The 13,075-nt window shown below is 38.0% G+C and overlaps 1 protein-coding gene across 1 annotated transcript in view; it reads right to left on the reverse strand.

Annotated features, from left to right (window-relative positions):
- The window catches only part of LOC109427879 (uncharacterized), a 224,061-nt gene that overhangs the window by 46,399 nt on the left and 164,587 nt on the right, over positions 1 to 13,075 (reverse strand). The window contains exon 6 of the mRNA XM_062850027.1: positions 4,635 to 4,733. Coding sequence (XP_062706011.1) covers positions 4,635 to 4,733 — 99 coding nt within the window. The remainder of the gene's footprint in view (positions 1 to 4,634; positions 4,734 to 13,075) is intronic.

The following is a 13,075-nucleotide window of genomic DNA, read 5'->3' on the forward strand; positions in this document are numbered from 1 at the left end:
GAGCTATCCTAACCGTAGCCACTACCCAAATTAACAACAGCACAACAAAGAACAGCAGCAATAAAACCAGATCGGTATCGATTGGAAAACTAAAGGCCAAAAGGTGGAAAACGCCAAAGGCGAGGATACACAGAAGACACTGTGTAAATCGCATAATGCGAAACCATATAGGTGAAAATTTAAACTAATTATCAACATCTTCATAACCCCGCCCTTATTCAGCCTCTAGTTTGAGACTAAAGAAGGGCAGCTGATCGTCTCGGAGAAACACAAGGTCCTCTGCACCATTGCTATGGTTAGCGCAGTAAGGGAAAAATACTGTGGAGGACGCCCTGGTGCTCCACAGGCTCCGTTTGCGGTTAGGTTTTTATTAGACCCCAACAGAAGCATATAGCCACATCACACCATGAATTAGGGGTCACCTGTTTAGTGAACTCTCACCACCGGAACAGGCGATCTGTAGTGTTATTTTTTGCCAATTGAAACAACCGTTTCCGACACTACACAGCTATCTAGGCTGATCGAGAAAAAATGTAATATTGACTTTTAATTAACTTCAACAGCCTCTAAAATAACAATTGAGAATGAAACAACAACAACGATTGCGTTGTTGACTCGCGGCATGACACGTGAGTTTGCCATTTTATATTTTTTATTGAAAGTAGCAAACACCGGTTTCACAAGGTTTCCTAGATAGAAATTCCCCTTACGAAAGTTTGTTTCTTGGACCAAGGCCACTTGGGCTGTACCATTTTGCATAAGTCTGCAAAGATTGATCGTTGATCGTTGTTCTTTTATGCTGAAGATTGATCTGAGCTATCCTAACCGTAGCCACTACCCAAACTAGGCAAGATTAAACTCTTTGCAATCACAGTACAACAAAGAACAGCAGCAATAAAACCAGATCAGTGTCGTTTAGAAAACGCCATAGAATACACTGTGTAAATCGCATAATGCGAAACCATACAGATGAAAACAATTAAACTAATCAACAACATCTTCATAATTCCACCCTTATTTGGCCTCAAGTTTGAAACTAAAGAAGAGCAGCTGATTGTCTCGGAGAAACACAAAGTCCTTTGCACCAGATCCTGAAATATCGTCATTCACAATAATGTTCTGATCAGAATTGATAGTGAAAAACTGGATAATAAAATGGACATTACGTTTATTAGATTAAGAGGTAGATAATTTCGATTAATTATAAGAGGTCCACAATATTCTTGTGTAAATTGAATGCTGTACATATATGGCAGTCTAGGATATATGGATATATGTAAATATATATTCCGCCTATACCGTTCATGGAATTGTTTGTTGACATACTCCAAAGAATGCCAATTACACCAAAACCTCCATTTAGGTAATGAGTCGGGACTGCCTAAATAGAATTTTTACCTAAATGGATTCATTACCTAAATGGATTCAGTTTATTACCTAAATGGATTACAAGGTTGCAAAGAAGTTCAACAAGGGAGAGTTACTAGGAGATTTAAAGGAGATCATGCGGAGTTTCAGATGGCTTTCAAGGAGTTTCAAGAGGGGGTGGGTTTCAGGAGGGGAGGGGCTTCAGGGGCGTTTTCGGGGGTTTTGGATGATCTTAGATCAGAATTGTCATTCAAATGACTAGCTGGGCACGAAACACGAAAAACCTTGCGAAAACCCTGCAAAATTCCGCCAGACTGAAAAATTATTGAATGTCGGGTCAAAGTCGGGTCAATTTTTATCGTATGTTGGGCCATTGTTGGACCAACATCGAACAACTGTTGGGTCTATGTTGGGTTTGGTGGCCAAAATAAAAACAGGTGAATGATAGGTTGATGTCGGGTTTGACGTCATCAATGCTGGAGCTGATATCAATTGAATGATGGAAGGATGATTGATTATCTCAATTTCAGATGGATATGACGCTGGATACTGACACTTTTCAACACTGCATGGAAGGGGGGGGGGGGTGTTTAAGGGGCAACATTGCATCCCCCCTCCCCCCATACCCACCCCCTAACACTACTCACTACTTCTTTCCCATAAACCAATCTTATACCTAATCTCAAGTACTCCAACTGATCTGAACACAATCAAATTCCATTTAGGTAACGTTACCTAAATGGAGGGACCTAAATAGATTTTACCTAAATGGATCCTACCTAAATGGAGGTTTGAGTGTAAAATGATGCACTGCAGAAAAGGCAGTTACCTTTTTTTTACAAATAAAAAATAACCTGTTTAATGGCGCCACAATGTGTCGCCATTGGACGGAGCAATAAAATACAACCAATCTGCAGGCTTGATTGCAGGTTACTAACATAGCGGTGTTATTGAACTTCGAGCTCGTACATATGTTTGCAAATACCACTGTTTTTCGCATTTGTTTTCTCCGATTATTGGTCGAGGTAAGTGTTCAACTTCAACCAACAATAATCGGAAACAGTGCAAAAAACTTATTCAAAACGACATTGCATTTTTACAGTGTGCACAGGTAGACAAGACATGTCTTTGACTGAAGAATGCAGTCTAAGAAAACAATTTCTTTGTTTATGCACTTCTCAAAGTGCACAATAAATATAATTATAATAAAGGCACATGTGACTTGATTGAAGAATGCATTTGTCACGTATTGAGGTGCATATCGAATTTCTGTATGTCTTTGCAAGATCCACCACTCACAAGCCAAGTAGCCACAATAACTCGAAAGTGCAAAAAAATCGCCTCAAAAGCGGAAATCAACTAAGATTTCTCCCCTCGTTCCCAATGGGTATTGTTCCTTGGTCTGCATATGCTCCGAATGGAAAAAAATATAATCGAATCGATTGGATCCAATTGCAACATAGTAGATATGGTGACCGTCGCCGCCAGTCAGAGACTAAAATAGCAAGCAACGTGATTTCCCAATGCCGTAGGTATACGACATAATTTGATGCCTGCCGGTGCCAGCCGGAATCAAGTGACACCAGACATTATTATTTTTGTTTCTTTTCCACGGGAATCGAATGCAGTCCGATCGATAAACACTGTGCTGCAAATATGATCACTTCAATCAGATAGATTGTCCTTTTGACGTCAGCTATCTTGAGCTGGTACGTACCGAGCGGCTGCATACCAAGATTCGAACCCCACCATGGTGGATAGAGGCCAACATCCTACTGCTCCCGAAATCACTGAATCAAATTTCAACACCTTGCAACAATAATGACAATGTCTTAATCTACATTTATTTACTACATCTGTGTTTATATTTTGGATAAATTGCCACAACGCCATCAAAACTCAAATCAAAATCACCTTTGTTGATCATTTTGGGATTGCAATGCACGCTGCAATCAACAAGACAAGATTCGCTTAATTAGTTTATATGACCGTGGAGCAATCGGGAAAGTCATTCGATTTGGATCACGAAGAGATGATACCAGGAATGGAAATTAAAACGAGAAGCTCCAAACTGATGGAGAATTGGCGCTTGTACTCCACCCAAAATGGTTGTAAATTTTTACAATGTAGAAGCAGTCCATAAATTGTGGCAAGCTTAACTGGCCAATTTTAATTGGTGAAGTAATTTAATATCCCTCAATGGAAATAAAAACATAATTATGTGTGGGTTATAATGAACGAAAGTCAAGACTATCAACTTTTTCTTATTTGTCGGCAAAAGTTTTCTCCTTGAACTGTTTTGATTTATGTCCGACAATATAAACCCATTTCTCAAGCAATCGCATGCCGACACATTTCTTTCAATACTTTTATCGATTGCTGTTTATTGAGACACGACAGGATATTTCTCTTCGTAACATTGCGGAGTCTCAGCCTAAGTGGCGGCAAAAGTAATCCAGTGTCGTCAATCGTGCGAAAATTCAGAATAATGCTGGACAAGGGTCAAAGAGGGACAATTTGAATTTTGTACACGTGCGTACGCATCGTAAAACTAAATGTAGCTCAAGGTGCCTTATTTGCAAGGGCCTTCTAAGCTATTTATAGTTCAGGATGGCTAACGCGATCCTTGCCAGACGGCGTTGTTCGTGACAAATGCCATTTACATAGAGAACAATAATTTGAATAACCTACAACCTATCGATTGTACTGCATTCCTTTAACTCGGTCCAATACCACTGGCTAACAAGCTTCTAAATATCCCTTCAAATAATAAATTTGGAGTAGTTTCGCTGAATAAAAGTCAAGAGATTTTCGTGTTCTGTTGTGACCAATCCCACCACTAAAACGAGACTGTTCAACATGTGCATATATGGGACTTGCTAAAACCAACTGAATGTTATAACAGATCAAGGTTCTAAATTCTGAGCCTGGCATTCGATGTGAAATGATTGTCGTTCTGTGCATCTGATTTGTCCAGGAACTGCAGAATCAGAATCAGTCTCCGCAAATATTGGAATTTTATGGTGGTGATTAAGCCCTGTCGTAAAAGCCCGCTCTCCATGTCCATTCATCTGTTCCGATCCGATGCGGAGGAGATTTTGCTTCTTGGTGGTATCGAACTGAGGTGACATTCTGGCATTGAATATGCATGAAGAGCAGCAGCCAGGCGGCTGACAACACCAGAGACCAGACATCGTTTCACTTTTAAAGCGTTGATCACTAAACCGTTCTAGATGCGCATCTATTGTGGAGGATGTTCAACCTACCTCGAGTCTGTAAGCTTCGCACATGATGACTTGGGCCACTTTGTCATCGACGTCGGCGATGATGATTCGTGCATTTTTCGTTTTCAGGTCCAGAAGATACTGCGAAAGGAGAAAAGATTAGATGATTATTAAGAAATAGTTTGATTCAAGGTCACAACAGCTGGCGCCGATATTACAATAATTGGTAACAGGTTTCGTTATACAGCATGGCCCATAAAAAATGCGAAAGTTTTCGAAGACATTGTTTACATGATTCCAATCGATAAACCATGCATTTATCTATTGGATTAGATTAGAGACACTAGTTTAACAATGACATAGAACCATTTAGTGATTTTGAACATAAACATTAAAAAAATATAATGTTGAACATAAGGATCTAAAATACGTCCACGCGTCACAGGCCGTTTTCAAAGGCTGTAATTTTCGTGAAATTGCTCTCAGTCACATTCAATTAAATTATATTTGAAGAACAGTACTATCATAGCTTCGCAAAGTATTTAGGCGTCCGTTGATGATTTGGATATGTAAGAAAATTTACTGTCTTTAAAATCATGTGGCATTTACTAAAAATTGTAGTGTACGACAAATAAAAAATTTCAGAAAATAATATGTATGATGCATCAACATGTTTTTAAGTACTACGTATTTGTGTCTATTATAAACGTAGGTTAATGAGCCTTCATAAGCAAGAAATTATTTTCAATTTTTTTCAAACAGTGTGAAGTTATTGACTGATTTATCTTATACATGGCTTTTGATATATGCCACTTTTTTATTTTTAGGTTCCTAAGCATTAGATATTGTTTTCGAACAGTTTTCTAAACATGGGGGTTTTTAAGAGTACATATTTTTGCGTGATTTCTATGTGTTTAAAAGTTTCCATCCAAATTCGTTAAGCTCAAAAAATATGAGGAAAAATTTATTTATTTTAGAAATTGTGGGCAATTATGAGGCATCGCATATACGTAACCAATCAATATTTTAAAACAAATTTAAAATATTTCTTATGATAACCACCTGCTTATTGTAGCCTTATCTTAAAAGGATGGATTCATCATGAATATTGCATCAAAAATGATTAGAAAACGAAAAAAAATAAGTTTTTGCATTTTTTTAATGGGACATACTGTATTGAATCTGAATCGAGATGTCATTGGCAACTTTGAGAAGGATATTTTATTTTGATCATATTGTTCTGTATCTCAAATTGGCATCAACAGCGAAAAGTTCCTACGAACAGACTGAGTTGATCTTATTGTACCTTCCTATAATCTATACGTTTTCATTTATATTTCTATTCGTTGACAGTAAGTTGTCTCATTTTAGTAGAAAGCTCCAATACACGACCTTCACCGTTGATTCTAAGGTTGAATCGTTTCTGGGAATAAATTTGAATGTGCAAGCTGGCCGGATGCAACAAAATGGGTAACAAACGATATCCTTAGGTACTAAACGAGTTGCTACCCGGATATATCATCAAATTTTCTTATTGGCTTCTGTATCTTGCAGAATATTCACAACAGATGTTGATCGCTTTTTTATCGCCTTTCAACAAACTAACGCTACGGAAGAATAATATTGGAAAGAAGAATGGTTTACTTAGGGTCTGTTCCAATTGGAGAATTAAAATTAATTTTAACTTAAACTTGACAGTTCGATAATTATTTCCTTAGGAGAACTGTCACATTTAAGTGTCATACTGTCAAATTAAAGCAAAAATTAATTTTAATTCGCCAATTGGAACAGACCCTTAGGGGCCGTCCTTTTCTTAAGTAACGGGAGTTTTGCGATTTTTCGACACACCCTCCCACCCCTTGTAAGATTTTTTTTTTTGTATGAGAGCCGAAATATTTTTGTATGGAGCGTAAGGTTTCTCGAAACTGCGTTCCCTCTCATAAACCCTTACGCTCTGGACAACTCTGAGGGAAAACAACAAAACTGTTGAATTTCCTGCGCGAAACAGGATTGTTCAAGCAACTTTAAGCTAATCGAAAACAATCATGAAAAATAAGAATTGTAGTACGGTAGATGAGGAGATAATTTTCAAACACATGAATAGAAACAATGATTGTATAATGAAATTCTAGTATGTATATAAGATGCGACACGAATGCACCCTGGTGTCAGATGTCGAAAATAAACAAACAAATAAACAACTTACGCAATTAATGGACATCCCCTTACTTGTTTTGAAAGGAAGAAATGCTGGATGAAGTGAAAAATCATAATATTTTTTTTATCTACTCCGTAATCGATCGGTTATGCCTACACTTTGCGCATCGCGGTTGAAATTTGTATGGGTTTTATATGGGAAAATTTACTTTTTCCGAATTTTCGAATTTTTTTAACACATCCTAGGCTATACTTTTACATAATTGGTTATATTTATGGTATAGGACAATTTTCAAGAAAAATACGGAAAAGTATGTTTTCCCATAAAAATCCCATACAAACTTCAATCGCGATTCGCAAAAAGTAGGCTACCAATCATGCCCAAATGGCTCCTAAAAAGCTTTGCTCTGATTGAATCTGATCAGTTTTTAATTTTCCCATACAACGTGATCCACCCTAATTGCCATAGCATCCCTCTACAAAATGACGCCGAACCCGATCGGAATAATTATTCACGTGCTTCTACAAGAAGAAAGGAATGTACATAAGAAAGAACTTCGTAGGCATGGATGCGAGCAGCTACATCAATCAATTCACCAGATTCTAATAAAGATAGGGTCTGGGACTAAAGCCTGTATCCGCAATAATCGGGACACAGAAGAACGGCAGTAACTCTGTACTGAATCGATAAAAATTGGCCATAAATTAACTGAGAACTCTTCAATGTATGTTTATTATTTGTGCAAAATTTCATAAAAATCGATGCATTACTTTTAACTGTGGATGAGAAACAAACAGACGTGGTTTTTAAGATTTTGTACAATCATGACCAATTTTCATTTGCATAATAGGTGGTTCTTTTCCGCTACAATTCAAAGTTCTGTAAGGATAATTTCGAAATTTCGTAAGCAGTTATGATACTCATAGAGACACTTTCTTGCAAAATTTCATCAACTTTTGTCAATTGGATTGGTAGTTACTGCTGTTGATGGGGGTAGTGTCAGTGAACATGTTTCATGTTTTTCATGTGCGATGTTTGCCCATTCATAACTTTTGAATGTCTCTGTCAATTTTCATGAAATTTTCACAGAAGGTAGTTGATTATGTGTGTATTATGCCTGAAAAATTTGATGATTATTGGTAGAGTACTTTCAACAATATAATCGAAACAATACGGGCTGCTGACTAATTGTAGTCTGAGGGGCTAAAATCACGTTTAGCCCCATTATATGTTTCGACTATAAAATTGTTGATAGTGCATCGATTTTTCTGAAATTTTTTTTTTTTTTTTTTTTTTATCTGTATTAACGAGATTTTTAGTCCTAGGCTAGTTCATCTCGGGACCCACGCTTTACTTCCCTTCCGAAGGAAGAACCCACATTTTTTTGTGAGTTTGTTGGGAGTGGGATTCGATCCCAGGTCCTCGGCGTGATAGTCAAGTGTTCTAACCATCACACCAGGTCCGCTCCACTTTTCTGAAATTTTGTCTATGCAAGTAAAGTAGATTGAGAGGTTTATGTTCAAAATTTCAATCATTTCCTTTATCAAATTCAAAAGTTACAGCGTTGACAAGCTAAACCAGGGGCTGTACAAAATTCAATTGCACGCGTTCTACTGTTTCATTGCTACAACAAAAAGTACTGCACCGATTCACATGAAAATTTGCAGGTGATATTAACACATCTTAAGATATTATCAGGTCAAATTTGAGCAATTTTAATTTATCTATTGCAGAGTTACAGCTATATTTCTGTGTCCCGATTATTGCGGATACAGGCTTTATTGGGTAGGGGGACCTATTTTGAGCACTTGCTGCTATAACTCAGTCAATTGACTTGAATTTTTGATCATAGCTAGAAACTGTGCGTATCTGATCGTGTTTCAAAAATCAAATCAATCGGTCATAAAATGACTGAGTTATAGCAGCAAGTGCCCATAATAGGTCCCCCTGCTCAAATGGTCCCAGACCCTATGTGAAGATGAAAAATTGCCTATCAGCTGGTTGGATGAGCTTATGTGCCCAATCTACAAGAAAGAGTATGAGCTAGAGTGTGAAAATTACAGAGGGATTTCCCTTTTGAATTCAGCGTACAAGATACTGTCGTGTTTCCTATTTATCAGACTGATACCTCTAGAGGTGTACTTCGTTGGCAAATACCATGCTGGTTCTCGTTAGTGCCAATCAAAAACGGACCAAATGTTTAACCAGCGGATGATCCTAGACAAATTTATTGGAGTATAACTTATTGCAGACTTAACATTATTCCCAGAAACGGTTCAACCTTGGAATCCACAGCAAATATCTGAGCTCTCTACAAGAATGGGACAACTTACTGTCAATGAGTAGAAATACGAATAGAAATAAGTATGTACCGTGATTTCGGGTGAAATTGATCACTTTTCACAGTTTTTGGCTTTTAACTTTTGAATTGTTATCGATATGGTCAAACTCAATGCTTTAAGGACAAGGTATTTGGAGTACATTGCTCAAAATTTCTAGAGCACCGTTTTTTAGAACCGTTGAACGGATTTGGATTAAAATGCATCACGCTATTGACAACCACTGAACAATTAGCGTGATGCATTTTCATCCAAATCCGTTCAACGGTTCTAAAAAACGGTGCTCTAGAAATTTTGAGCAATGTACTCCAAATACCTTGTCCTTAAAACAAGTACGACCACGGGTTTCATCAGTCAACGAGGTTGAAACTTTTACTGCAAATCATTTTATTGCAATTAATATCATTTAAAATAAAAAATCAAAAATATTAGTTTCGGGGTGAAATTGATCAGTCAGTGAAATGTCTTTGTAAGTGCTGAAAATAAATTATCCATCTGAATTAACCACCCCAGAATGCGAAATGCTTTGTAAAACTTATACAAGTTTAGTAAATTCTTAATGATTTAAATTTAAAGTTAAATAAATCAAAAGAAAACGCCTAAAAGTATGCAATTTTCATACTAAACAAGTAATGACTTTAGCAAAAGTACAATTGTATGCATAAATATCAATATTTACATAACTTTTGATAATGAAATCGGGTTAAGCAAACATTTGGCAGCTATAAACATGCATTCGAATATTTATTCCATGTGCGATACAGATACGGTAACAACAGTTTGAAAGTGTCTTTGAAATTCGCCAAATATGCAATTTTGGAAATATTAAATTTAATACAGAATTATGTGACTAATTAGCTGTAAAACATGTAAACTCATCATTCAATAACCCTTGAGCCAGATGATGGTCATTTTCAACAAATTGTTTTAAGTTTAAAGCTTTATTTTTGACAAATAAAAATTGCCCTCACGTCGATCAATTTCACCCCACTAATCAATTTCACCCGAAATCACGGTACGAGTAGAAATTTAATCTTTTAAATCAGAGGTTCTCAAGCTTTTTCAGCTGGCGACTCACTTTTGATTGTCATAGAATTCGGCGACCCACTAATCAGAATCAGTAAACTCTTTGTCTCAATATTTTGAGATAAGTTTGCAAGTTTTCAATACAAATTTAACTGGCTTGGTTTCATGCAACACTACAGAATTGTGGTATTCTATCACCCATTTTAGAAAACATAGAATAAACACAAAGTCTTTAAAAATTTTCTTTGAAATGGAAGGGAATAAAATCAAACATTTTGTATCTTGTTCTCTCATGCAAAATCAATCCTTCAAACAGATTGTGGTGAAAATGCTATTCTGTATTTGCGGCAAATGTGCAAAGGTCCATAGTACTGCTGGGTGGCCAGATTTATTTACAGGTCGGACTCGATTATCCAGAGTCGGGTTCTGGCGCTTCCCAAAATAATATCTCGCAAACGGAATGCTGTAAGAAGCTGCAATTTTGACTGATTACACTAGTTTACAGCATTTTTAAACTCGGTAAGCTGATGATCATTTTTAGTGTAGAATCATGCCCTGAGTTTGAAAACGCGAAGGAAAAAAAAATACAGTAGAGCGGAAAATTTTTCGACTTTCCATACAAGGCTGTCGATTTGAAATCGATTTTTGTTCTATTTTTAAGCAAGGTTGCTCCATTCATACATCTCTATTTCTGTAACCAATGCTCCGATTGAGCTGAAATTTTTACTGTAACTGGCTAACATCTCATGTACGTTGAGAAAGATTTTTTACAATTGTGTTTTTATAATTGAAAAATATCGAACCTTCATTATTTTTTGAAAATTTCGTCAAAATTTAAGGAGATCGTCCCATACAACCACCAATATCTCGGCTTCCATTAAACTGACACCAAAAATGTGTTCAGATGATCGGATCATATTATAATCTAAAAAGCTGACGCAAAAAGATTGAAAATTGGTCAACTGTAACGCAAAATATTTGAATTTTAGTAAATTCCATATTTTTTAAAACCTGTAGAACTCGATTTTAAGTTGAAACTCAAAAACTGTTCTACTTAAAATTTTTTGAAGCACGATTTCGAAATCAGTTCGTAATTATGCATCATAAATTTCGGTCGCTAATAGAAGTTTACGACTTTCGTTTTATTTTGTTAACTTGTGTTACTAATCAAAGTTGTTGAAATGTCAAAATTCAAAGTCTTAGTCGAACCACCTTTGAGTTCGGACGTGCGTAACAGCGCGCTTGTAAATATTTTTAAAACATAACTTATTATTTAATTTTTTTACCCCGGGTCCGTTCGCGCGCGAACCTGTGTTAGTGTTTTTTTTTTCCTCTCTACTTTTCGCCTCACGCGAATTGTCTTACCCATCGACGTCGCCGCCGTGTGTGACTTTTTTTTTATTTAACCCACCGCGTGTGCCATGAAGTGTGGAATTGTGAATTGTACGCAAAATGACAATCGCTTTCTGTGGCGTTGCCACGGTACCTGCAAGCGGGCATATCATGCTGCTTGCATTGGTGTCCAACGGAACCATAAAGAGGTACTTAGCACATTTATGCTGCCTCTATGTCATGACTGCCAGGAGCAGTTCCTCACGGAACTTGACTTAAAACATCTTTCTGTCTCCCTCCGGGGCATGACAGAAAATATAGGACACACGTTGGCTGCTAGTCATAAACTGCAGGCCAACTTCAAAAGTCTCAGCTCCACGCATGACAATATACTCGAGCAAATTGAAACTATGTTCAAGGAAATAAAACAAAATATTTCCAGCGTCAGCAGCAGCAATAAAAAGTGTGCCACCGACTTAAAAACTACAATGGGTGCGCTCTTCGACACATCATCCGCAGACAGCAGTATGGCGATGGAAAAGGCCGCTAAACTGGCAGCAACAGCAGCAGTAGAAACAATAATATCAACAACAACAACAACCGCAACAACAGCAGCAGCATCAATAGCAGAATCAATTGACTGTTCGCTGCCTAAACTAATTAATGAGTTAAGGGACGACCTAGTGGATGCGAATTCCACTCTAGTATTCACCGTAAAGGCGCAAATGGAAGAAATGGCGAAGGCACTGTCTGCGCCAAAACCATGCAGCTCAGATCCGATTGCTATGAACAACTTAGAAACTGAACTGCTTAACTGCGAACCAGCTCCCAGCTGGCGTATGCTTGGCAGCAAACGAATATGGAAACGCGATTGGTCAGAGTACGACGCTAAAATGCGCTCTCGCCGCCACCAGGAAAAAAATGAAGAAAAGGCGAGACGAAGGCGTAAGCGACGCAGAACACTTCACAATGAATGCAACAGCAAACGTATTGGATCTGACAAACAGCTTCTAGCCAATGCCAAGGTTCAATTTTCTAAGCCACCCTCCTACACAGACCACCCCATCGCAGCCCTCTCCGTTCCCAAATTCATCGATTTCAAGAAGGGAGAAACCATTAATCCATACCGAGCCGAAACGCTTAGGCAGCCTACCGACACCGCGCCAACAGAAATACACCAAAGTGCATCATCATCACTGTACGAACAGCAACAGCAATGGCAACAAGCTCGAGCTGCGACGCCACCACCACCACAACAACAACAACAACAACAACAACAGCAACAATTGGACCCAATGCGTCCGCCAATAGTTCGACTTACTGAACAATCTGCAGCCGGTGACCAGTGCTTCTTGAAAGCACGACTCCGGGATCCCAAAATTATGGATCTTGTGCGCACATATCTATCATATCTACACGACCAACCACCTTCAGTATGTATTCGCGGAATCACCAAAACCAGTGCAGCTGTAATGCTAGCGACCGAAGGCTTACCAGCGGACATTTTTCACCTGCGCGAGGTTTTCCTGAGCGTTCACGAAGAGCTCGGCATCCCACGGGACGACGCCATGGCAGACCTGCAGTCTCATCGAGCGTTCCTTTCTAGTGAACGCATTCAACGTCTTCAA

Source organism: Aedes albopictus, chromosome 2 (assembly GCF_035046485.1).
Source record: "Aedes albopictus strain Foshan chromosome 2, AalbF5, whole genome shotgun sequence".
NCBI classification, from domain to species: domain Eukaryota; kingdom Metazoa; phylum Arthropoda; class Insecta; order Diptera; family Culicidae; genus Aedes; species Aedes albopictus.